General features: G+C 39.7%; 1 protein-coding gene across 16 annotated transcripts in view; it reads left to right on the forward strand.

The window, feature by feature from the left end:
* KAT6B (lysine acetyltransferase 6B) overlaps nt 1-22554 on the forward strand; it is a 207005-nt gene that overhangs the window by 163221 nt on the left and 21230 nt on the right. For all 16 annotated transcript variants that reach the window (XM_063607772.1, XM_063607769.1, XM_014346493.5 and 13 more), the window contains one exon: nt 178-271. In XM_063607772.1, coding sequence (XP_063463842.1) covers nt 178-271 — 94 coding nt within the window. The remainder of the gene's footprint in view (nt 1-177; nt 272-22554) is intronic.

The raw sequence follows: 22554 nt of genomic DNA on the forward strand, positions 1-22554 counted from the left end.
ATGGTTTGTTGTTAGTTGATAGTTTGATTGATTAATATAGTAGGATTTTTCTGCTTGATCCTGACCTAACCCATTGGCTTTCTTTAGTGGACAGTTTTATAAGGACAGTGGCAGGTGCAGGGAATTGCCCACTTCAGCAGGGCTCTGACATACTTGATCTGTTTCTCCTTCCCTCAGGAAAAGCTTTGCCAGCAGAAGTATAATGTCTCCTGCATAATGATCATGCCCCAGCACCAAAGGCAAGGATTTGGACGGTTTCTCATTGATTTCAGTAAGTGAAGTACTTTATTTACTTTCATGATCCAGGAAGCTGATGGCCGTTACAGGAAACAGTAAAATATAAAACATTATTTAACTTGCATTGTTGTTTTTATCAATAGATAATGGGCTTTCTATTTATATTTACATAGGTTAGAACATCTTCCTCAAGTGAAAAATGTACTGCTGCTCAGTGATTGTACTCTAGGAAATTGAGACTAGATCTCTCGGCAGCAGGCCTCATGCACAAAGCCATTACCCTGAATGAACCGACAGAATTACATTCCATTTTGTGGTGCTCATGCTCATTAGCACCAAAAGAGGCAATTATTCGTGATTAAAGCTAAAGGAAGTATTATTTGAAAGGATTTTCAGCTCTCTAAAATTTTGCCTATGATCTTGTACAGTACAAAGCAGAAAAGGTATATTTCCATTTAGAAAAATAATTTTCTAGGCAGCTTATCCTGGGCCTTGCTAGTAGAAATAACTCTTACCTTATTTTGTTAATTTCCCTTTTCTATTATGGAAATTAATACAGTGTTTGTATCTAGAGGTTTCCCAAGAAATATTTATCTTATACGCACTCATATCTTCTGAACCTTCTCAGTTAAAACCGGCATAATATATAAAAGTATGCACATGGATAATGTTTTTAAAAATGGTAGTTTTTTTTTTCCTCCTTGTTTATATTATACTGGATGTGTAAATGTTGTGTTAGGGGTACATTTGGAGAATCAATTCAAAATATCTAGATAACATGATGACCAGATAACCCATGATAATAGTCATTTCTCGTCATGTAAAAATCTGTCACTGGCCGGGCGTGGTGGCTTATGCCTGTAATCCCAGCACTTTGGGAGGCCAAGGCAGGTGGGTCACAAGATCAAGAGATCGAGACCATCCTGGCCAACATGGTGAACCCCATCTCTACTAAAAAATACAAAAATTAGCTGGATGTGGTGGCACACACCTGTACTCCCAGCTACTAGGGAGGCTGAGGCAGGAGAATCACTTGAACCCGGGAGGTGGAGGTTGCAGTGAGCCGAGATGGTGCCACTGCACTCCAGCCTGGGTGACAGAGTGAGAGACTCTGTCTCAAAAAAAAAAAAAAAAAAAAAAATCCTGTCTCTAGGAACCAGGTGCTTCTTGATTACCAGATTGCAGTTTATCTGATTATTAACTGAAAGGAGGAAAATTTAGGACTTTGCACAATCTTCATCAGCTACATCAGATGCAAAAACCACAATGTAAATGTGCTTACAGAAAACCATGAAGAAATATAGTGAATCTAAATCTATGTTGTTAGGTATTAAAAGATTAAGGTCTGATTAAAGTGTAAAATAACTGAATAGCAGTTTTGGACTGATTTATATGATTTATTGACATTGAAGAATATGATTCTTTTAAAAGAAGAATTTTGATTATTTTTCTCTTTTTAGATAATATTTTTAGTTATTTATTAATTACCCTAGTCTTATCTATACTTTCCTGACCTAATTATCCATGAAACCAGTAATCCCAAGGAGGGCCACCTTACCAAATGCAGTGTACCATTTTTATTTTTATAGAGTCCTAGCTGTAATCATTTCTGAGGGCAAAACCATTTATCTTGTTCTCTAGTTTTGTGTGGCTACCATTCATAAGTAGTTCATAAATATAGTTTCTGGTATGCATAGCAGCCATTCAAGCCTTAAATGTTTGGTCATATCTATATGCCTACAGAATAAGGCAAACTCCTTAGCTCAATATTTAACGTCTTCCAACATCTAGTTCCAGCCTGTCCTTTAGGCTTTTTCACCTACTAATCTCCTTTTTCTCAAATAGTCTGAGCATGGTCCTATACCTCTATTTTTTTGTCTATTCAGTCCCTTCCTTGAAATGATCACCTCGTCCTTTCCTAGACTCCGTCTGTTCAAAATCCTGCCCATTGTTAAGAGCCAGCTCAAGAATCTCTGCTTTTTGATCCCACCTCCTGGAATTTTATCTCATACCTTTATTTTATCTTATACCATATTCTATATGGTATCACACTTACACTCTGTTCACCCTTTTATGATAATTATTGATGGAGGTTTCATACTTCCAACTTCTCTGTATCCACTAGGACAGTTTCCTTTATAATAATATGTATTAGATGATATAAATTAAATTTTATTGATATAAACTAAATTTCTAAATTGATATGGTTGCTGTCCACAATCATTGTCTACCTAAAATTAAGAAGGAACTGGTACTTACTAGGTAAAAGTTCAAGCTCTAAATTCAGTAGTATCTTATTTGTACAGCATGATCTGGCACTAAGGCCTTCTACATAAGAGAACAATCTGGGTAACAAATACATTCTCTTCAAATGCTATGTCTTTTTTTTAACCATTTTAGTGAAAACTGTTACTAGAATCTACCTTGAATTATTAAACTACAGAACACATTGAAACCTTTTCTCAGTGGCTCCGGGCCACCGTGATGAATGCTGTCCACCAGGATGTGAGCAGGCAAAGCAGTGCTGAGGGTGTGGTTTTTTCTTTTCTCTTTCCTGTACACCTAGCATTGCCCCTACTGGAGTGGGTTAAGAAGTGCAGTGAAAGATTTGAATAAAGTTGAAGAGACTGGTGTTATTCCCTCAGAGAAGGGGAAACTAGGGGAAGAATTTTATAGCACTCAAAGAAAATGGGAACTGGTGTAAACCCAATAGAAATTCAATTTAAAACCAAAAGAATTTCTTGGCTATAAAAGTTTTAAGGAAGATAGAGTAGGCTGCTGAAGAAATTAATAGCACCTTCTCTTGGAAGTTACTTAAAGTAATAGTAGATAAATATCTTTCCAAAATGATTGAAATCCAGCCTTTGAAGGTAGGGATGAGTCACATGACCTCTCATGATCATTTTTGATCTCATAATTTGGAGCCCAGGATAGAAAGCTAACTAGGGTTACAGGTTTTCTAAAATCTGCTCTGGTTTTTTAAAGGACTTTTTAATGGTTAAATTTATTTTATTTCTATTTGGTAAATGAGCCTGGGGCCTTTTGGTCAGGGATGTATTTTCAGTAAGTCAAATGAGGTTGTAAATCAGGTAGATCTTTATAATTGCCAGTTTAGTAAGCTGAAACACGATACGAGCAGGGAGAAAGATATAGCCGCCCACTTGCACACTTGACCACAGACATGGGTGGAATGTGATGCACTGTGTGTATATACACGCTCCTAGACTTACAGTGGGGCTGTGGGCTGATAAACCCATCATAAAGTGAAAATATCATAAATTAAAAATACATTTAATACACCTAATCTACCAACCGTCATAGCTTAGCCTGGACTTTAAATGTGCTCAGAACACTTACATTACCCTACAGTTGGGCAGAATCGTCCAACACAAAGCCAATTTTATAATAAAGTGTTGAATATCTCATGTAAGAGTGTTGTACCACATATCGCTAGCCCAGGAAACGATCAAGTATGGTTTTTACTGATCATACCATAGTAAAGTTGAACCAAGTTGTAAGTTGTAAGTTGAACCAGTTGTAAGCCAAGGACTGTCTGTATAAAGAACTGCAAATGCAGGGTTTTGAACACTGTTCTTCAGGGCAGCAGAGTGAGGTGGAATGGTCATCCATGGGGCCATGTGCTGCTTGCAGAGTAAGTCATTTGTATGTCACTTCCTAGACCAGCTTCTCTGGGATTTGTCAGAGCAAGGCTCCCCAGGAGTCCATTTGCAGAGTTTGGCCAGAGTGAGTAAAGGGCACCAACTCCCAATCTGGTTATAAACTCCCTAGTGGGTTTTATGACTCTTTGCCCACAATTGGAATGGGTGGAGGAGAGAGTGACTATCGTGGATTGGTTGAGAACGCATTCCTTCCCCTTGGATTCTAGGATTCCCTTTCTCAGTCAGAAAATTTGAAAGTCTTCCCCATCTCTGTCTGTAAAGTCTTTCTATCTCTCTCTCCCTCCATCCCCACCAGACATCTCAGAACTTCAGAGAACTCCCTTGCCCACAAAACATTTGCAGTTCCTACTTCAGAGCCTCACACCGTCAAGGCAAGGAGCTCTTCTTCTCCCAGCCACTGCTGAGCACTGGGGGCCCAGAGTCCTCCCTCCCAAGCCCTGGACTGCTTCTGCTGCTGGGGCTGCCCAGCAATGCCTTATCCATCTCACTATTTTTTTTCTTTAATTTTGAAATAATTTCAGACTTAGAGAAAAGCTCTAAGAATAATACCAAAATTTCCCGTACATTGTTGCACATGTTCACATTTTATCACATCTGTTTTCTGCTCTATTATTCTCAATCTCTCCCTTTGTTTCTCTTCTCTCTCATATTTTCTTTTCAGAATCATTTGAGAGTAAGTTGAAGATGTGTTGCACCTTTACCCCTAAATATTGCAGTTTTTCTACAAAGATGCTCTCATATATAGCCACAGTACAAATTATTAAAATCAAGATATTAAAGTAATTTATGCACATTTGTTCAAATTTTAAATTTTGCGAGATTATACTGATGTTCTTTCTGGAGGAAAAGAAAAATCTCCTACTCCAGGATCACATGGAGTATGTAATTATGTCCCTGGGGCCTCCTTTAATCTGGAATAGTACCTGCTTTTTTGTTTTGTTTTGCTTTGCTTCGTGTTTTCCATGATTTTGATATTTTTTAAGCATACAGGCCATTTATTTTGTATGGTGTGCCTCAATTTGGGCTTATCTGATGTTTCCTCATGATTAGATTTAGGCTGTACATTTTTTGGCAGGAATACCATAGAAGTGACCGTATGTCCTTCCCAGTGCATTTCATCAGGATCATATGATAATACATTTGTCTCATCACTGGGTTAAGGTGGTAACTACCAGGCTTCTTCACTGTGAAATTACCATTTTTCGCTTTGTAATCAGTAAGCATCTGGTGAGAAGATACTTTGGGATTATATAAATATCAATTCTCATCCAATTTTCACCTCCTAGTTTTACCATTCACTTATGGCTCTTATCTAAAATAATTATTACTATGATAATTACCAAATGGTAATTTTCTAATTCCATTCTTTCTACAACTTACTAATTGGCATTCTAGAAGGAAGAATTATTTCTTCTTCCCCATTTATTTAATTTTTTTGTATAATTATGGGTTTTAATTTTATTCTATAGGTTATAACCTGTCATTACCATGATTGATTTTGATGTTCCCCAAACATCAAATTGTCCCAGATTTGTTTAGCAGCAAATGTTTCAAGTGGGTTCTTGTGCCTTTTCCACATGCTTCCATCCTGTGGATTCTTCCTTCCTTTCTGCCACAGCATGATGTTCCAGATTTAGCTTATCCTTTTCTTAAGCCAGCCCTGGAATCATCCATTTCTCCCAAGCCTTGGTTCCTTATGGTGGAGAACAGTAGTTAGGAACCAGGATCTGGGCTGGGTGCGGTGGCTCATGCCTGTAATCCCAGCACTTTGGGAGGCCAAGACAGGCGGATCTCTTGAGGCCAGGAGTTCAAGACCAGCCTGGCCAACATGGTGAAACCCTGTCTCTACAAAAAAAACACAAAAATGAGCCGGGCTTGGTGGCAGGCGCCTGTAGTCCCAGCTACTTGGGAGGCTGAGGCAGAGAATTGCTTGAACCCGGGAGGTGGAGGTTGCAGTGAGCTGAGATTGCAACGAGCTGAGATTGCACCACTGCACTCCAGTCTGGGTGAAAAAGCAAGACTTCATCTGTTTAAAAAAAAAAAAAAAATGGAGGAAACCAAGTTCTGATCACTTAAATGTGCCCATTGCTGCTTGGGTGTCACTGCTTCTAGCCCTCTCAGAGGACAGAGCTAGGATAGCATGCATATTTATATCCATGTATGTGCACATATACATATGGGTGTTATAAACACATATGTGTGTACACACACACTCCCTTCATGAGTTCAGACCATTCCAGATCTGCGCCACCATACGGTTGTATTCTGTCTTTCCCTCTTCCCATGTAATTCCTTTCTCTGACAGTGAGAACCCTGACTTCCATTACCCACAATATACTTATGTGCTACACCCTAGAATACACAGTAAGTAGTTTCAGAATTACTAACTCATGCCATTGTGAAAAACAAACCTCTTAAGTGGAGGTCAATATTTATATATGGTTCCTTTTGGCTTTACCCCAAGTGTATTTAGTCAAAACACTGTGTTTAAATGTTACTCGAGTTAGTTTTTCTCCCCCTTCAGTGTTACTGTAGTATTCATTGGAATACAATTAGGCTTATTTGTTTCTGTTTGTTTTTTATTTTATACTTGTTACCTTTTTAAATTAGAATGTAAAACATTAACATGATTTTAAAAATGGAAACTGTATTAAAGGGTATTCTCAGTGAATGTGCCCTCTCTACCCATTCCCATTCCCTCATCCTTTCCTGCAGGTCTCCAATCTCATTAACTTGTAGTTTATCCTTCCTGTTTCTTTGTGTACAAATGAGCAGATAGATGTGCATTTTTCTAATTTCTCCTCCTTTCTAACACAAAATGTAGCATACTATAGGTAGTCTTTTGCATTTTGATTTTTCCAGTATATCCTGGAAATGACTTCATAGAGATTTCTTTTCTTTGACAGCTGCACTCTACTCCGTTGCATGCATGTATACAGTTTGCTTACCTGCTTTCCTATGTATGGGTGTATAGGTTGTTTCCAATATTTTGCAGTTTAAAAAGTAGTGTCATGAGTAATCTTGGGCATATTTTGACTGATAGATACTTAGGTAGCAGTTATTGTATATTAGATATCCTTTCAGTTGTTAGGACTCTGTTTGGCTAGGTAATAAGTGAGCAGATAATGAATTGTCTTTTACTCGGGCCTGCAGAGCCAGAACCCTGGTTGATGGGCAGGATACAAAACCCGTTCTCCTGGGCTCTGACCCAGGAGAGACCGAGGGAACACCAACTGATTCAGCAGTAGGTGAGAGAACCAAGTGCCAGATGGTGGTGAGGGAGGTGGCACCATCACTCACATGTGTGTTTGTGTATATGCATTTATCTGATGCCAAACTGGAGGATAAAGGAAGATGCGAAGAGTCATGTCCTTCATTTTTTGCCTCTTTACTTTAACCTTATTGATTGGGATACCACACTCTACATTCTGCTAAACATCAGCAACCAAAAGGGAAGAAGACATAGCTCTTGCTGGGCTGTCAAGTTCACTGACAAATCAACAAATGTTGCATAGTATTTTGGACAGTATGCCTTGAGAGCTCATAAGAAGTTGAAATGAAAACATTCTAGGCAGAGGGGAGCAGCATATTCACAAGCGTGACTGCGTGAGGAAGCATGTTACGTACCTGGGTAACTACAGCAGAAACTCCAGGTAGATTAAAGACTTGATTACCAAAAAACAGACACACAAAAACACTTAAAAAGCTAGAGGAGAGGTGGGGTGCGGTGGCTCACGCCTGTAATCCCAGCACTTTGGGAGGCCGAGGCAGGCAGATCACCTCGTGGTCAGGAGATCGAGACCATCCTGGCTAACATGGTGAAACCCCGTCTCTACTGAAAATACAAAAATTAGCTGGGCGTGGTGGCACACACCTGTAGTCCCAGCTACTCGGGAGGCTGAGGCAGGAGAATCACTTGAACCTGGGAGGCAGAGCTTGCAGTGAGCTGAGATCGCACCACTGCACTCCAGCCTGGGCGACAGAGCGAGACTCGGTCTCAAAAAAAAAAAAAAAAAAAAGCTAGAGGAGAGATTATGTATAATTATTTATCTGATCTTTGGATGGTCAAGGACATCATAACCATCAAAGCAATGAAAGAATATGCAGATGGACTTGACTATATAAAAATATAAAACTTCTATCTAGTAAAAAGTATTAATATTTAAAGCAAACATAATGAGAAAGATGTTTGATGTTTACAACATATGTGCTAGGCAAAGTTTAATATCTATAGTGTTTAAATAAATATATATATACTTTTAAGTTTGGTAGCATTAAAACAAAAACCCTAATAGAGAAATGGGCAGAGGATCAGCTATGGTGGCTCATATCTGTAATCCCAGCACTCTGGCAGGCCGAGACAGGAGACTCACTTGAGCCCAGGAGTTCAACACCAGCCTGGGCAACACAAGGAGACCATCTCTCTCTCTTTCTCTCTCTCTCTCTCCCCCTGTTCTCCCCACCCCCCCATTCCCCTCCTTCTCTCGTCTCTCAATAAATACATAAACAAATAGGCAGAGGACAGGAACACAGAATGTACAGAAAAGGAAAATCACTGGTGGCCACGACATTGCTGACATTTACTGAGTGAGTAACATGTGCCAACCCCTTTCCTAAGAGTCCTGCATTTATTGATTGATTCATTCAGTCCTCACGGCAACAGTTGAGATATGTGCTTTTAGCCCCATTCTATGGGTGTTGAAATTGAGGCACAGTTACACAAATAAGTTGCACAGCTGCAAATTGAACCCAAGCACTTTAACTGTTAGCCACTCCACTCCGAAGTCTCTCAGGTATAATGGCTAATTCAAATATGAAAAAAAAATTGTTGGTGGTTTAAAAATGCAAATTTAGTAACTGCAAGATTACAATTTTTTGCCTACCACACTAACAAAGAGTTTACAACTTACCCAAATCTAACTAAGCTGGTGGAAAATGGATACCTTATTTACACTGAAGAAAGTGTATATTGGTAGGCATTTTCTGGAACTTTGACAGTGTGTATCAAAAACATCTAATGGTTTTTTTTTTTTTAATAAAATTTTATGTATTTAAAAACTAGGCTGGGGACAGTGGCTCACGCCTGTAATCCCAGCACTTTGGGAAGCCAAGGCAAGCAGATCACCTGAGGTCAGGAGTTCGAGACCAACCTGGCCAACATGACGAAACCCTGTCTCTACTAAAAATACAGAAAATAGCCGGGCATGGTGATGGGTGCCTGTAATCCCAGCTACTCGGGAGGCTAAGGCAGGAGAATCACTTGAACCTGGGCGGCGGAGGTTGCAGTGAGCTGAGATTGTGCCATTGCACTCCAACCAGGTGACAGAGTGAGACTCCATCTCAAAAAGTAAAATAAAATAAAAAATAGAGACAGGGTCTTGCTATGTTGCCCAGGCTGGTCTCAAATTCCGGAGCTCAAGCATTTCTCCTGCCTCGGCCTCCCAAAGTGCTGGGATTACAGGTGTGAGCCACCGTGCCCAGCCTCCAATGGTTATTTTCTAAAGGAATTCATTCTAGGGAAATCAGCATATTTTAATCAACAAACATTATTTTCATAGTTAATATAGCAACATTGTTTTGTTTCATATTATTATGTTTTAAATAGTGGACTTCTCTTTTTGCCTCCCTCCCCCAGCCCCTGATTATAGCAATATGGACTCATAGTAGAAAGTTAAAAAAAAATAGGTGTAATTAATAGAAGAAAATGAAATTCCTCACAGTCCTGTCACCCAGAGAGTTAATGTTTTGGTATATTTGTCCTTCACACTCATTATTTACAACAGGTAAAAAACTAAAACAGACTTGATATTTCAAAGGCAAGAGAGAACCATTCCCATGAGAAAGTTATGGCACATCCATATAATGGAATATTATTAGCTGCTGAGAATTATGTTCTGACCAGGTGCAGTGGCTCATGCCTGTAATCTTTGGGAGACTGAGGCAGGAGGATCACATGAGCCCAGGAGTTCGAGGCCAGCCTGGGCAACATAGTAAGACCCCATCTCTACAAAAATAAATAAATGAAATTAGCTGGGCCTGGTAGCTTGTGCCTATAATTCCAGTTACTCAGGAGGCTGAGTCCTCCATTAAGGATGGCTTGATCCCAGGAGGTCAAGGCTTCAGTGAACTATGATTGCACCACTGCACTCCAACCTGGGCAATAGAACCAGACCCTGTTTCTTAAAAAAAATTATCTGGGAATTTGTAATGCTTGTGATAAACAAGTGGCTTTCAAAATTATATATGTAATATGTTCTCAATTATGTAAAAAATATGCAAAGCAAAGCAAATACATTTCTAGATGACCTCTGGAATTAGAATTACAGATACTTTTTATTTTCTTATTTATACTTTTTGCTGTAACCAAAAAGAAAAGAGGCCAGAGTCAATGGAGGCCTGACAGTGAGGATGCATGGAAAAGAGGCAGGTCCTGTTCGTTCCGTAGCAGGAGCATGCCTGGTGCAGAGTGGTGCTTAGAAAATACTGGTATTTATTGAATGCATAACTGAGCTTGGAGAGATAGTGAGCGCAGCTTTATGTAGCCTTCACTGTGCGTTTGGATGTCTACGTGCACTTTGCACAGACTCCAGAGCTCAGCAGGGGGTCTGCATTAGAGGGAACAGCTGGGAGTCGTGGACATGCGGTGGTAGCTGAAACCTTGGATGTGGGTGAGGGCAACCAGGGGGAAGTGTATAGGGAAACAGGGCTGAGGGTGGAGTGCTTGGAGTCTTAACATCTAAGGGACTAATAAAGAATGAGGAGCTCGCCAAGGAAATTTGCAAAGGGCCCAGAAGTCAGAAGAAAATTGGGAGATAATGGTGTTAGGAAAACCAGAAGAGGTCAGTATTTCAACAGTAACAGTCACACTAATCATCATAGCTGCCACTTCTAGAGCCCTTGCTATGTGTCAGGCACTGTTACCGGAATTACACACATTTACTCACTTAGTCCTCACAGAGACCCTATGGTGTAGGTTACTGTGACCATCTCACTTCTGGGACGAGACACTAAGAGACTTGTCTAAGATCATCCCCCAGAGATTCAGTGCCCCAGAGAGAAAGTCATAAGAAGTATTCTTTGGACAACTGTATATTAAGTGCGATTAAAAGAAGTAGATTCAAAAAGCTTTTGACTGTTTTATTCTGTTTGGTTGGGCGTAGTGTCTCACGCCTGTAATCCCAGCACTTTGGGAGTCTGAGGTGGGTGGACCACTTGAGGTCAAGAGTTCAAGACCAGCCTGGCCAACATGGTGAAACCCCATTTCTACTAAAAATACAAAAATATGGATGTGGTGGCATGTGCCTGTAGTCCCAGCTACTCAAGAGGCTGAGATAGGAGAATCACTTGAACCTGGGAAGCAGAGGTTGCAGTGAGCTGAGATCACACCACTGCACTCCAGCCTGGGCGCCAGAGCAAGACTCTTGTCTTTTTTTTTTTTTTCTTTTTTTAAAACAAAACAAAACAAAACAAAACAAAAGCTTGACTGTCAAGGGCTGGGGACACAGGAACCTAGTTGTCTTTATTTTTAAGCTGGAGAGCCTGGAGCATGTGTATGTACATCAGTAGGGAAAAGAAAGAGCAGCGCTGATGGAAAAAATCGAGGGGAAAACAAAAAGCAACATCCAGGCAGGTGGTTTATTACAAAGTCTGATCTGGCATTTGATGAAATTCAACATTCTCTCCTAACTAAAATACTTAAACCTACTAACTAGAACTATAAGGATTCTAAATCTCAGATTAACTTTTTCTTTTTTATCGGGGGCAGATGGACGTGTAACTAACGCTATAAAGGGTAAAGGACAGCTGGATCCAAGTCTACAGACTTACGTCTATAGTTTTTAGAGACCAGATAAACTTGCCATTAATATTAATTAATGGCAAGTTCGTCAGTTAAGTTAAATATCAGTTAATTGTACATTCAGGCATTTCTAAAATTAGTATGTTTGTGGAATAATCATAAAAATGTGTCAGCAGGTTCAATTTTTGGCTTTCTTTATTCAGTATTAAAATATTGGGCAGTCCTTCATGGAACAAGGCTGTAACTATAGGAAGCAGAAGTGATTGAATGAATTAGGCATTCACTTCGGGGAATCCCCTTTGCTGGCTCTTCGTATGTTGAGGGTTTCACCTTAGCTTTTGTGAGGTCCGTGTGCTATTTAAAAACTGAGTCTATAATTAATCAGCGCTGCTAGAAGATGGTGCAAATGGCCCAGTTTTGTGCCTCCAGGTTATGAATTTGGCTCTTGTCTTCAGTGTGGTTTGCAGCGTCCTTCTACATGTCCCCTTTTTTAGAAATGATACTCCCCTCCACCCCCGCCCCCCACACACATATACAGCCAACCGGATTTAAGGAAAGCAGGAACTACAGTAAACTTTTGAGGAAAGATGCTTTAGGGTATGATTTAGTACCTTAGTTCCTTTCTCACTTGAGTATTAATCAGTGTGGTTTTCCGCACCGTCGTTCTTTCCTCCTCTGGTTTAATGACAGAGATTTCTTCTTTAGGTGCCACAACCACCCACGTCCGTAGAGATCCCCGGGCTTGTTTCTCCTTTAGCCTCTGAATAGTTCTTGGCTGATTTCTTGAGGAAGCACCGCATTGGAAGAGAAAAGCATCTTCTCTTTGGTTTCCTGCTCCCTGCTTCTCTGCCCTTTTAAGTCCATAAAGCGAATTAGGAAGAAAGCCACATACTTCATTTCTACCCAGGGGGGTATCATGTCAGGAGGCTAATCATATCCACTCTCTCAGAGAGAAAGCTGCTTCTTCCCAGAATCTTAGATGCAAGCTACTGGTTTAAATGTTGTATTATATGATGGCTAAATACAGAAGTACGTGTCATAGTAGTTCAGGTTGCCAGCTACTACTAGTTTTCACAGTCTGCCTTCAGTGGGCTATTTTGTTTAAAAGAGCTTCCACTTACAAGCTTTTCAAAATACAATTTAAGTGAAACTTAAGAGTGTTTTTAAGTAGAGACTAAGTGGTTTCATCCTACCTGAAAATTGCCTTCTTGAAATAAATGTTTGATACCCACTGGCCTATCTCCTCTGGAAAACAGGAGTTTTCATTTAGAAGTCCAGTTGGTTGGATTCCAGTAAGCCGTTTCACCTGACTGTATTACGCCCCCTGGAACCAGGGCTGTGCAGGAGCCACCGGCTTCTCCCAGAGGGCAGGGTGAGCACAGTATCAGGGCACATGGCTTACCCTCAGGAGCTGCATCCCAGCCTCAAGGCCCTGGTGAGAAACTGTGCTCTCCAGCAAGGGTCTCTGGCCGTCTCTGCACCGTGTGGTCAGCTTAGGGCTGTGCCTCCCAAGACAGGACCTGAGGATGGGTATGGGTAGCAGAGATATTGCTCCCTTTGCTCCTGGGTGTCCAGAGCTCCAGTGCCTGTCACCTCACCTCTAGCAGCCTCAGGAGCTGTGTAAATTCTGTCATATACATGATGAGGGAGATCATGAAGCACTCACTTGAATCATAAAGTCTGTCTGGGGGAGGCTGCAGAGTAAATATTCCACTTTCCCCACTTACAGGCCCCACAAACAAGCCTCAGAAGTGTGTTTGGAGGGACCATGACAGCATCTCTTAGGGACTTGTGTTATTTAGTTCTCTCTCTCTCTCTCTTTTTAGTGGCACTAACCAAAAAAAAAAAAAACAACAACAAACTAGGCTAAGCAAGTGCAGAGTCATTTATAAACTTGCATAGGTCTTTTATATGCAGTCATTTATCACTTAAAAACTGAGATTCATTTTGAGAAATGCACCATTAGGCAACTTCATTGTCGTGTGAACATCATAGTGTATGTACTTAGACAGACCTAAGTCTAAGTCTATAGGTTACTACACACCTAGGCTATGTGGCATAGCTGATTGCTCCTAGGTGACCAACCTGGACAGCAGTTACTGTACTGGATACCGTAGGTGTTAGTGGTTGTAACATAATGGTATTTTTGTATGTAAACATATCTAAATATAGAAAAGGTACAGTAAAAATATGCTGTTATAATCTTATGGGACTACCATTGAATATGTGGTCCATCGTTGACCTAAACATCATTATGTGGTGCATGACTGTATTTATTGTTGATTGCCCATGTCTTTCACCAAAAGTAAGCTTCCGAGAGTGTGGACTTTGCTCTTTGCTGCATTCTGATCTTCTAGAAGAGCCTGGCGCTTAGTAGGTTCTTATTAATTGTTGAACAAATGTTAAATTAATTATGACGGGAAGAACTTTTAAAATGTGCTTTCCCTTCTTGTGTGTGATTCTTAGGGACAATTTTATTTTATTAGAACATAAACCATCAGCACTGGTTTACTTACTTCCAAATGATGCTAGGTATGCCCTGTCTTCTTTTGAGGTCTGGTACTTTTGCTGAAATGCAGCCTCTATCTTAAGATCATTTCAGTTGCATCAGAAAGAAGATGTCACTGCCTGCTCTAAACCTTGGGCGGAGAAAGTAGAGCTGTGACATAATCCACATTTGTACATAGCGGGTTGAAGAGACACTTATCTTTTGCTTGCTTTTTCTCTTATCAGATAATTCATTTCTTGATTGCATTTATTTTTGAAAGGAAAATACCAGCTTTAGCCATAAGAAGCTGTCAGGAAAGCTTCTCTTTGCTTAGCCTTCCCAGCAGCTACGCTCCTGGGTGAGTGCAGTCAAGAAAATCATTAAAGAATAATAAGTTATGCTTTTGAAATGGTGCTCAAGTACTTCATAGCCTTTTCTAAGATAAGGAGCCTCCCACCTTTGCCCCCATGACACTTGTTGGAAAATACTGGACCAGCAGCTATATCCTTGGGCTTTTGCTGGGTTTTGGAAGACACGTTTTGACCTATGTAATCAAGTATAATGATGATATTTATTTTAATAGGATTCTAGTCTGTAATATAATAAGGAAAATGGCTGTTTTTCCTTATTTTCTCATTATAATATGTTACACTAAAAGCTTCTGCCATTACTGTTTTATTACATTGGTCTGAGGTACAATATATTTTAATATGCTAAAGATAACATCAAGGTTGAAAATTGAGCTCTCAGTGATTTATTCAGAGGTTGACTGTTGCTGAATGCATTGAAATGAGTTGCATGAGACAGTGCGGCTAACGATTTATTTGTGTATCTTTTTTTAAGCTAAGCTTGTCATAAATAAGAGCAAATAAATAGCTCTTATAGAATAGTTTGTATTCATTGCCTCAATGAAAACATTGTAAATATGAAACATACGGTCTGCAGTCTCTCTCATTTTTTCTGAAAGCTAGTGTTTTGCCTTACATAGCTCAGAATTTTTTCAAGTTTTGGCATGCAGGTGGTTGGTTTTTTTTTTTTCCAAACAAATTTTTTGTCTGTTTGGATTTCTAACGTTGACTGGCATTTGCATTGAGTTATTTTGAAATCCACTACTGGACAAATTCCATTCAAATAATTGGTATAAGAATAACCTCATCTTCAACAGAACTGGAACAAAATGAAACCTTAGTGGGACCATCAAGAGGGCAGGAACTTGGTCATTGCTAAACTCCAAGCCATGAGCACAGTGCCTAGCACATAGAGGATACACAATAAAGGATTGTTGGGGGAAATCAATGAATACCTGAGTCTAGTTAATCCACTTCTTTGTATGACTGTCAACACCTGCCAGATGCATCCAGCTAGCTTTTGACCAGTAGTGCTTAAACTCAGATCTCCTCTCAGTCTTTGTTTTTTACACTTTATTTATCCCTTTGTCCCATCCTTCAGCAAACATGCTTTAAATACACTGTGCCAGGGATGGTCTAGGTGATGAGGACATAAGGATGAATGATTTAGTCCTTGCCCATAGGGAAGTAGAGGGTCAGACACAAAATTCTTCCCAGTCCTGCAATTTCAAATTTGAGAGAGGCTGTGGCAGTGCAGAGGAGGAAATGCTTCCAACTCTATTTTCCATTTACCCAGTTAAGATATATAGAAGAGACGCATTTTTCCTTGCTTTTCTTTTTAAAGACTGGGTCTCACTCTGTCACCCAGGCTGGAGTACAGTGGCGTGATCATAGCTCACTGCAGCATTGAATTCCTGAGCTAAAGTGATCCTCCCATGTCAGCCTCCCAAGTAGCTGGGATTACAGGCACATGCCACCATTCCTGGCCATTTTTCAGGGGGAGGGGTGGGGGGTCAGCTAGAGACAGGCTCTTGCTTTGTTGCCCAGGCTGGTTTCCAACTCCTGGCTTCAAGTTATGCTCCTGCCTCGGCCTCCCAAGGCACTGGGAATACAGGTGTGAGCCACTATGCCCTGAGCTGTTGTTAAAACAAGATCAAGAAAGATTTTGCTCTGCTTGGTTGAAATTAGTGCTATACCTCATTTGGGTTTCAAGAGAACTATTCCCCCTTGAACATATTTTCCAGCTTGTAATAGAGACATTATGTTTGAGATAGAATATTCTAAGATAAAAGTTTGCTTCCACTTACCCCTCTCATGATGGCATTTCGTTTTTTTGTTCTTTTTTTTTTTTTTTGAGACCGAGTCTTGCTCTGTTGCCCAGGCTGAAGTGCAGTGGCACGATCTCAGCTCACTGCAGCCTCTGCCTCCCGGGTTCAAGCAGTTCTCCTGCCTCAGTCTCCTGAGTAGCTGGGATCACAGGCACGTGCCACCATGCCCGGGTAATTTTTGTATTTTTAGTAGAGACAGGGTTTTGCCATGTTGCCCAGGCTGGTCTCAAACTCCTGAATACAAGCGATCCACCCACCTCAGCCTCCCAAAGTGCTGGGATTACAGGCATGAGCCACCACGCCTGGCCCTAAACAACACAACTATAACTTCAGCTGGTTGTAAGGTAGTTTTTTGGTTGGTTGGTTGGTTGGTTGTTGGTTTTTTGTTCGTTTGTTTTTAAATATAATTTCATATTGGGTAAAACAAAAGGTTTTCCTTAACTTGTTTAGAATTGTTTAGGAAAATACTAGTTAGGAATCTGATTTTTTTTCTCCCCCATGGATTTGTGGTTAGCATGTTTGTACTCTAATATTCATGCTACATTTTCATGTTTACCAATATAAAAACCTATTTTTTGTAATTATTTATATGGAGTCCTGCTTTGAGTTAACATCATAGAGGAACGCTTTTTTTCAGCAAAATTGTTTTAAATTAATGTTTCTAAAGTGTATAAAAATGGTTGAATGGATTAAAAGCAATTCAGTTTCACATGTAACCATTTGTCCACATGGAAATAAATATGCAGCACAATTACATGGCAGAAGGTACGAAAAGGTGTTGCTGAAATCATGAGAAAATGTAATACAGGCGGACGTCAGTCTCCACAATAAATTTGCATATGTCCTTTTTTGGGGGCAAATACAGTCATCATTTTAAATGAAGTCGAAGAGTTATTTCTGTAAACAAAACAAAAGTCCTCCTTGTCATACTAGACAGCAAGGAAGCAAAAATTGTTAGGGTCATGTCAAAAAGACTCAGGAGTCAATTTGAAGAGGTTCTGACCAGACAATAAATATAATAATAAAGATAAAAAATTGCAATTTATTGCAACTTATCAAATGTTTAAATTCACAAGTTCATAATGATACTAAAAAACAAACTGATTTAGAGGATAATAGGAACCAGTTTATTTTCTTGAAAGCTGCAAAAATTGTAATTAAAACATTTATCCTGCCTTTCTTACATAAACTGTACAGTGAAGTAATCAAGTAGTAAAGGAAGGGAAAAATCATTTTATTTTTTAAATTTTAAAAAATTTTTTGAGACAGGGTCTTGCTCTATCACCCAGGCTGTGGTGCAGTGGTGCGATCTCAGCTTACTGCAGCCTCACCTCCTAGACTCAAGAGATCCTCCCACCTCAGCCTCCTGAGTAACTGGGACTTCAGGTAAACACCACCATGCCCAGCTAATTTTTTCATTTTCTGTAGTCTCTTTATGTTGTCCAGGCTGGTCTTGAACTCCTGCGCTCAAGCGATCCATCTGCCTTGGCTTCCCAACGTGATAGGATTACAGGCATGAGCCACTGCACCTGGCCAGAAACATCTTTTTATAAACATATTCCAGCTAACCAATGAAAATAAAATGTATGGTGGCTCACACCTGTAATCCCAGCACTTTGGGAGGCCGAGGCAGGCGGATTGCCTGAGCTCAGGAGTTCACGACCAGCCTGGACAACATGGTGAAACTCCGTCTCTACTAAAATACAAAAAATTATCCGGGTGTTGCAGCATGCACCTGTAGTCCCAGCTACTTGGGAGGCTGAGGCAGGAGAATCCCTTGAACCCAGGAGGCGGAGGTTGCAGTGAGCTGAGATCGTGCCACTGTACTCTAGCCTGGGCAACAGAGTGAGACTCCATCTCAAAAAAAAAAAAAAAAAAAAAGAAAATGACAGAATTAAAATATAACCATTTTGTAATCCCCACCACCACCATGAATTAATGGATCTAGACAATGAACAACATCAACAGTTGCAAAAAGGACAACCAGAAATTATGTATCTTCTGATCAAGGATATTTGTAGTCTTGCCAGTGGATGGAACCCAAGTCTAATCAATCAAGCACTGGATCTAGTTACCATTTTGCAAGAGATACAGAGTAAAGAGGAGCATACTGAGCTGCAGTGCAAGTAGGAGATCAGCAAAATCCAGAGTGAGGACAGTATAGGTCAAGTGGCCCCAGTTCAACCACAGATAGATTACAAGGAAAAGAAAGGGGTGAAGGTGGAACCCCTAGATTAAAATGACGTTAAGATTTTTTTTTTTAATAGGCAAGACTGTTCTAGTGCCTGGACTGTTTTGGTGATGAAAGTATAAAAAAATGCAAGAGATTATTGTGAAAGTCAGGATAGTGGTTACTTATTAGAGAGAAAGGAGAGGTGATTGGCTGGAGCGGATAGAAAGTTTTCTGGAGTAGCCGGCAAACTTCTATTTCTTGATCCTGGGTGATAGTTACAAGGACAGTTGCCTTATAATAATCCATTAAGCTGTGTATTTGTTTTTTGTCATTTTATGTATCTCTGTTTTATTTTTGTTTTTTAGAAAGCAATCATCTTAAAATGGGAGGTGACATCCTATGGTATCTTAGTGCTTGGGTTTTTGTAACTCTTGAAACTGAAAACTTACTCGATTTATTGGTGGCATCCTACTAGTCATGTTTTAAAGAGAGACACAGTTCTCACCTTGACTGCTTGAAAATGAAAACTTGAGTGCACAAGTATTTAGTGTACGGGCATCAACTCCATGTCAGCCTTTGCAGAGCCATTTTTATGTGAAGGAAATGTACTGAAATTTACTTGAATCAAATCCTCTGAAGTGTTGAGTCTAGTTCATTAGAGAACAGCATTCCTGTAAATTTCACTTTCACTCTTAAACTTAGAAAAACATAATTGAAGGGTTGTGCGTTAACAGAATGAGGATGAAATGGAGGATTTGGACAAGGAATGGTGATGCGAGTGAGGATGGAGTACAGAGAAGATATTTAACTGTGAGCCCGAGGAGAGAAAGAGGAGACACTGCAGCATGAGAACTGTTTTCCCATTTTTCTTTTTTTGTGGGAAGAACAGCACCAGCAGACACTGTAAGATGTGTACAGGAAAATTGCTCTTTCCTCCTCCTAGGTTGCTGAGCAGTTCTAAAATTTGTGGTAGATCTTTAGGCACTAGAAACAGAACTTAGAGAAAAGATGTTAAAAGTTAGATTTTTAAGAAAGGGAAGAAAAAGGCTAAGATGACTTAAAATGTCCTGAAATGAGGCTCTGCTATTTATCAGAAAAACAGGCTTCCTTCTTCTTAAGAAGGTGATTGTCTGTTCATAGACTAGGAGTCCTGCCCTGGGGTTCACCCAGCGTTGGAGCTTTTCTCCATGAAGTTAAGGACATTAATAAGATTTTTCTCTACCAAAGCAGAAGATGCTCTGAAGACAGCCTTTCATCCCTGTAGCTTTTGAGTTGCATCCAGTTAAAAACTTATAGAACATAATGAATATTTTTAGAGAGGAAATAAAATGAATGATGCCCGTGAATTTGTTTTAAACATTGTTTATTTTACCTAATAATTTATATAAATCTTCCTTGAAGAGGAAGAGAAATTACCAGATTTAATTAATAATTGGAAGCTTTTTAGAGGATTTACTTTGAAATACCTCCCTGCCAATTTTTCATAAATTAAGCATAAACTTTCTTTGACCTCATCACACATAATTAAATAGCTGTGGAAGGGTTAAAACCAACTAAAAAGCAATTCTGTATCTCAATCTCCATTCTCCTGCAAAATTATACAGGAAGTTTGTTTCAGTTCTCAAGCAGGGTAATTACAAGAGACAGTTACATAATTTACACTTCCATTCTACTTGTCTATAATCACACACTTCTACCTAGTTGTATATACCCCCATGAGTATGTGTGTTGTACTTTGATTTGTAAATGATGATTGCAGTGTGATTGATTCCTTGCAATGTAGCATATTGAATTCATTTTTTAAAAATGAACTTTAGCTGTTAACATGTCTATTTGAGTTCCTGTTATTTACGTAGTTTGTGGTTCTTGTGTTCAGCAGTTGCATACCAGCTAACAAATTAAACTCCCAGAGCTTTTTTTCTCATTAAATTTGGAAAATAGAGTGTCTGTATACAACCTAAATAGAAAAGTACCTAGTACCTAGTAGGCACTCAACTGTTGGACATAGCACAAAACCATTTCAAGCCTTTGCAGGTGGAATGGAGATTCTTTGATTAACATAATATAAAGTCTCATGGGGATAATATTAGTATATTGTGGTGAAGCTCTGCTAATATTAATGTATTGTTACTGAAGTCTAAAATTTAGCCAAACAGTGGACAGAATAGCGGTTCATTCCAGGGGCTTAGAGAAATGTGTCATCTACAACCTAAGAGGTAGTCATTGCTGTCTTTAATGCTGCTGGCGACGATACTGCATATGTGTTTGTTTTTCTAACAGCTAACATCTACTGTAGCCAGTTTGGACTTTAAGATTCCCTAAGATTAAAGGCTAAGTCCCTGGCCGGGCGCAGTGGCTCATGCCTATAATCTCAGCAGTTTGGGAGGCTGGGGCAGGCAGATCACCTGAGGTCAGGAGTTCGAGACCAGCCTAACATGAAGCAACCCGATCTCTACTAAAAATACAAAATTACCCAGGCGTGGTGGTGCATGCCTATAATCCCAGCTACTCGGGAGGCTGAGGCAGGAGAATCACTTGAACCCGGGAGATGGTGGTTGCAATGAGCCGAGATCATGCCATTGCACTCCAGCCTGGGCAACAAGAGTGAAACTCCAGCTCAAATAAAAAAAGCTAAGTCCCTACATGACACCAAGTCCATGGGCAAACCAGCCAGTCACTTGTCTGGCCCCCCTCCCACCCTAGCTCCACTACCCAGGGTGCCTTTGTGCTGCACAGCTTCAGAGGGGGCTCAGCAATAACCCTGGGGGGACAAAACCATTGATCTCCAGAGGCTTCTTACCTCAAATCACGTTTCAAAGCATTTGGGAGATAAATAAAAAATAAGCGAAAAGAAAAGTAGACCAGTGGAGTGGGATTGTTTGTCTAGATAACCTGAGGACAACTAGCGACAGTTTCTCTTACATTTCCAACAGTGGTTGATCAGTCAGATTAGGTGATGGGCTGTACTTTGATTTTAGAAAGTTATCTCCAAAACTGACAGATTCCCTTTTGAAATGTACTTTGTTTGAAAACAAATAAAATTTCTAAGGAGATTTGTATTCTCATTTTTTCTTTCTTCAATCTTGCTGTGTATTTTTGTTTGCTGTGTGAAAGCTCATCATCCAGAATTGGAATTACAACATACTTTGTCCTATTTTTAAAAATTACAGCTGGTACATACACACAACACTCCCTTCCACATATACACACAGCATTTTAGGGGGCTTGTAGGAGAGCAAATGGAAAGGCAAGTTGCTATTCCAACCATCCTGTCTCCCAAACCTGGTTCTGAAATCAGTGGTACTGCCATGATTATGTAAATACCACCCCTCTCCCACCCTCCACCATCGGTCTGTGGGGTTGGACCAGACCAGATGACTAGATATTAGAATGAAGTATCTCAGCTGCCTCAGTAGAACCTCAGACCTATAAAAGTAGGCAAAAGAAGTCTCAGTTTTTGCATTTAGTGATTTAGTTAAGGAAAATGTTCAATCGCAGTGTTTTCGCAGCAGGAGAACAATCTTAAAGGTAAAGCATTTTAAGTGCATGCAGTCATTTGTTTGGCGCAGATGCTTTATTTAAAGTGTATATGTGTTCGATTAAGTTTGCCATCTTAAAGCCTTTCAGTGGTAAGTTCTTGTTACCAGAATTTTGTAACTTAGACATGAAAATTTTATCCAAGTTTCAACTTGGGGAGCAAGCCTAGGGGGAGCCAGATATTTAAAATGCTTTCTTTTAGTGAAAACTGAAGAATTAAGTTGTCTTCTATTTCAATTGTGTTATTTTCTATTTCAAAAAGTATTTCTTTTTTTAATGAATCTCTAATGTAGACTTTTGCCTATTTATAAGAGAGGAAATAATTTTAAAATGCCAAATTACTTCATCTTTAAATTTTTAAAAATAAATGTGTTTTTCCTAAAATATCCCAGAATTTAAAAGTGGTTTGAACTGTGGAAAACTTAAAAGGTCAAAGAGGAAGACCTTCCTCTGCATGTCTTTCTA

The sequence above is a fragment of the Pan paniscus genome, chromosome 8 (assembly GCF_029289425.2).
Source record: "Pan paniscus chromosome 8, NHGRI_mPanPan1-v2.0_pri, whole genome shotgun sequence".
Taxonomy (NCBI): domain Eukaryota; kingdom Metazoa; phylum Chordata; class Mammalia; order Primates; family Hominidae; genus Pan; species Pan paniscus.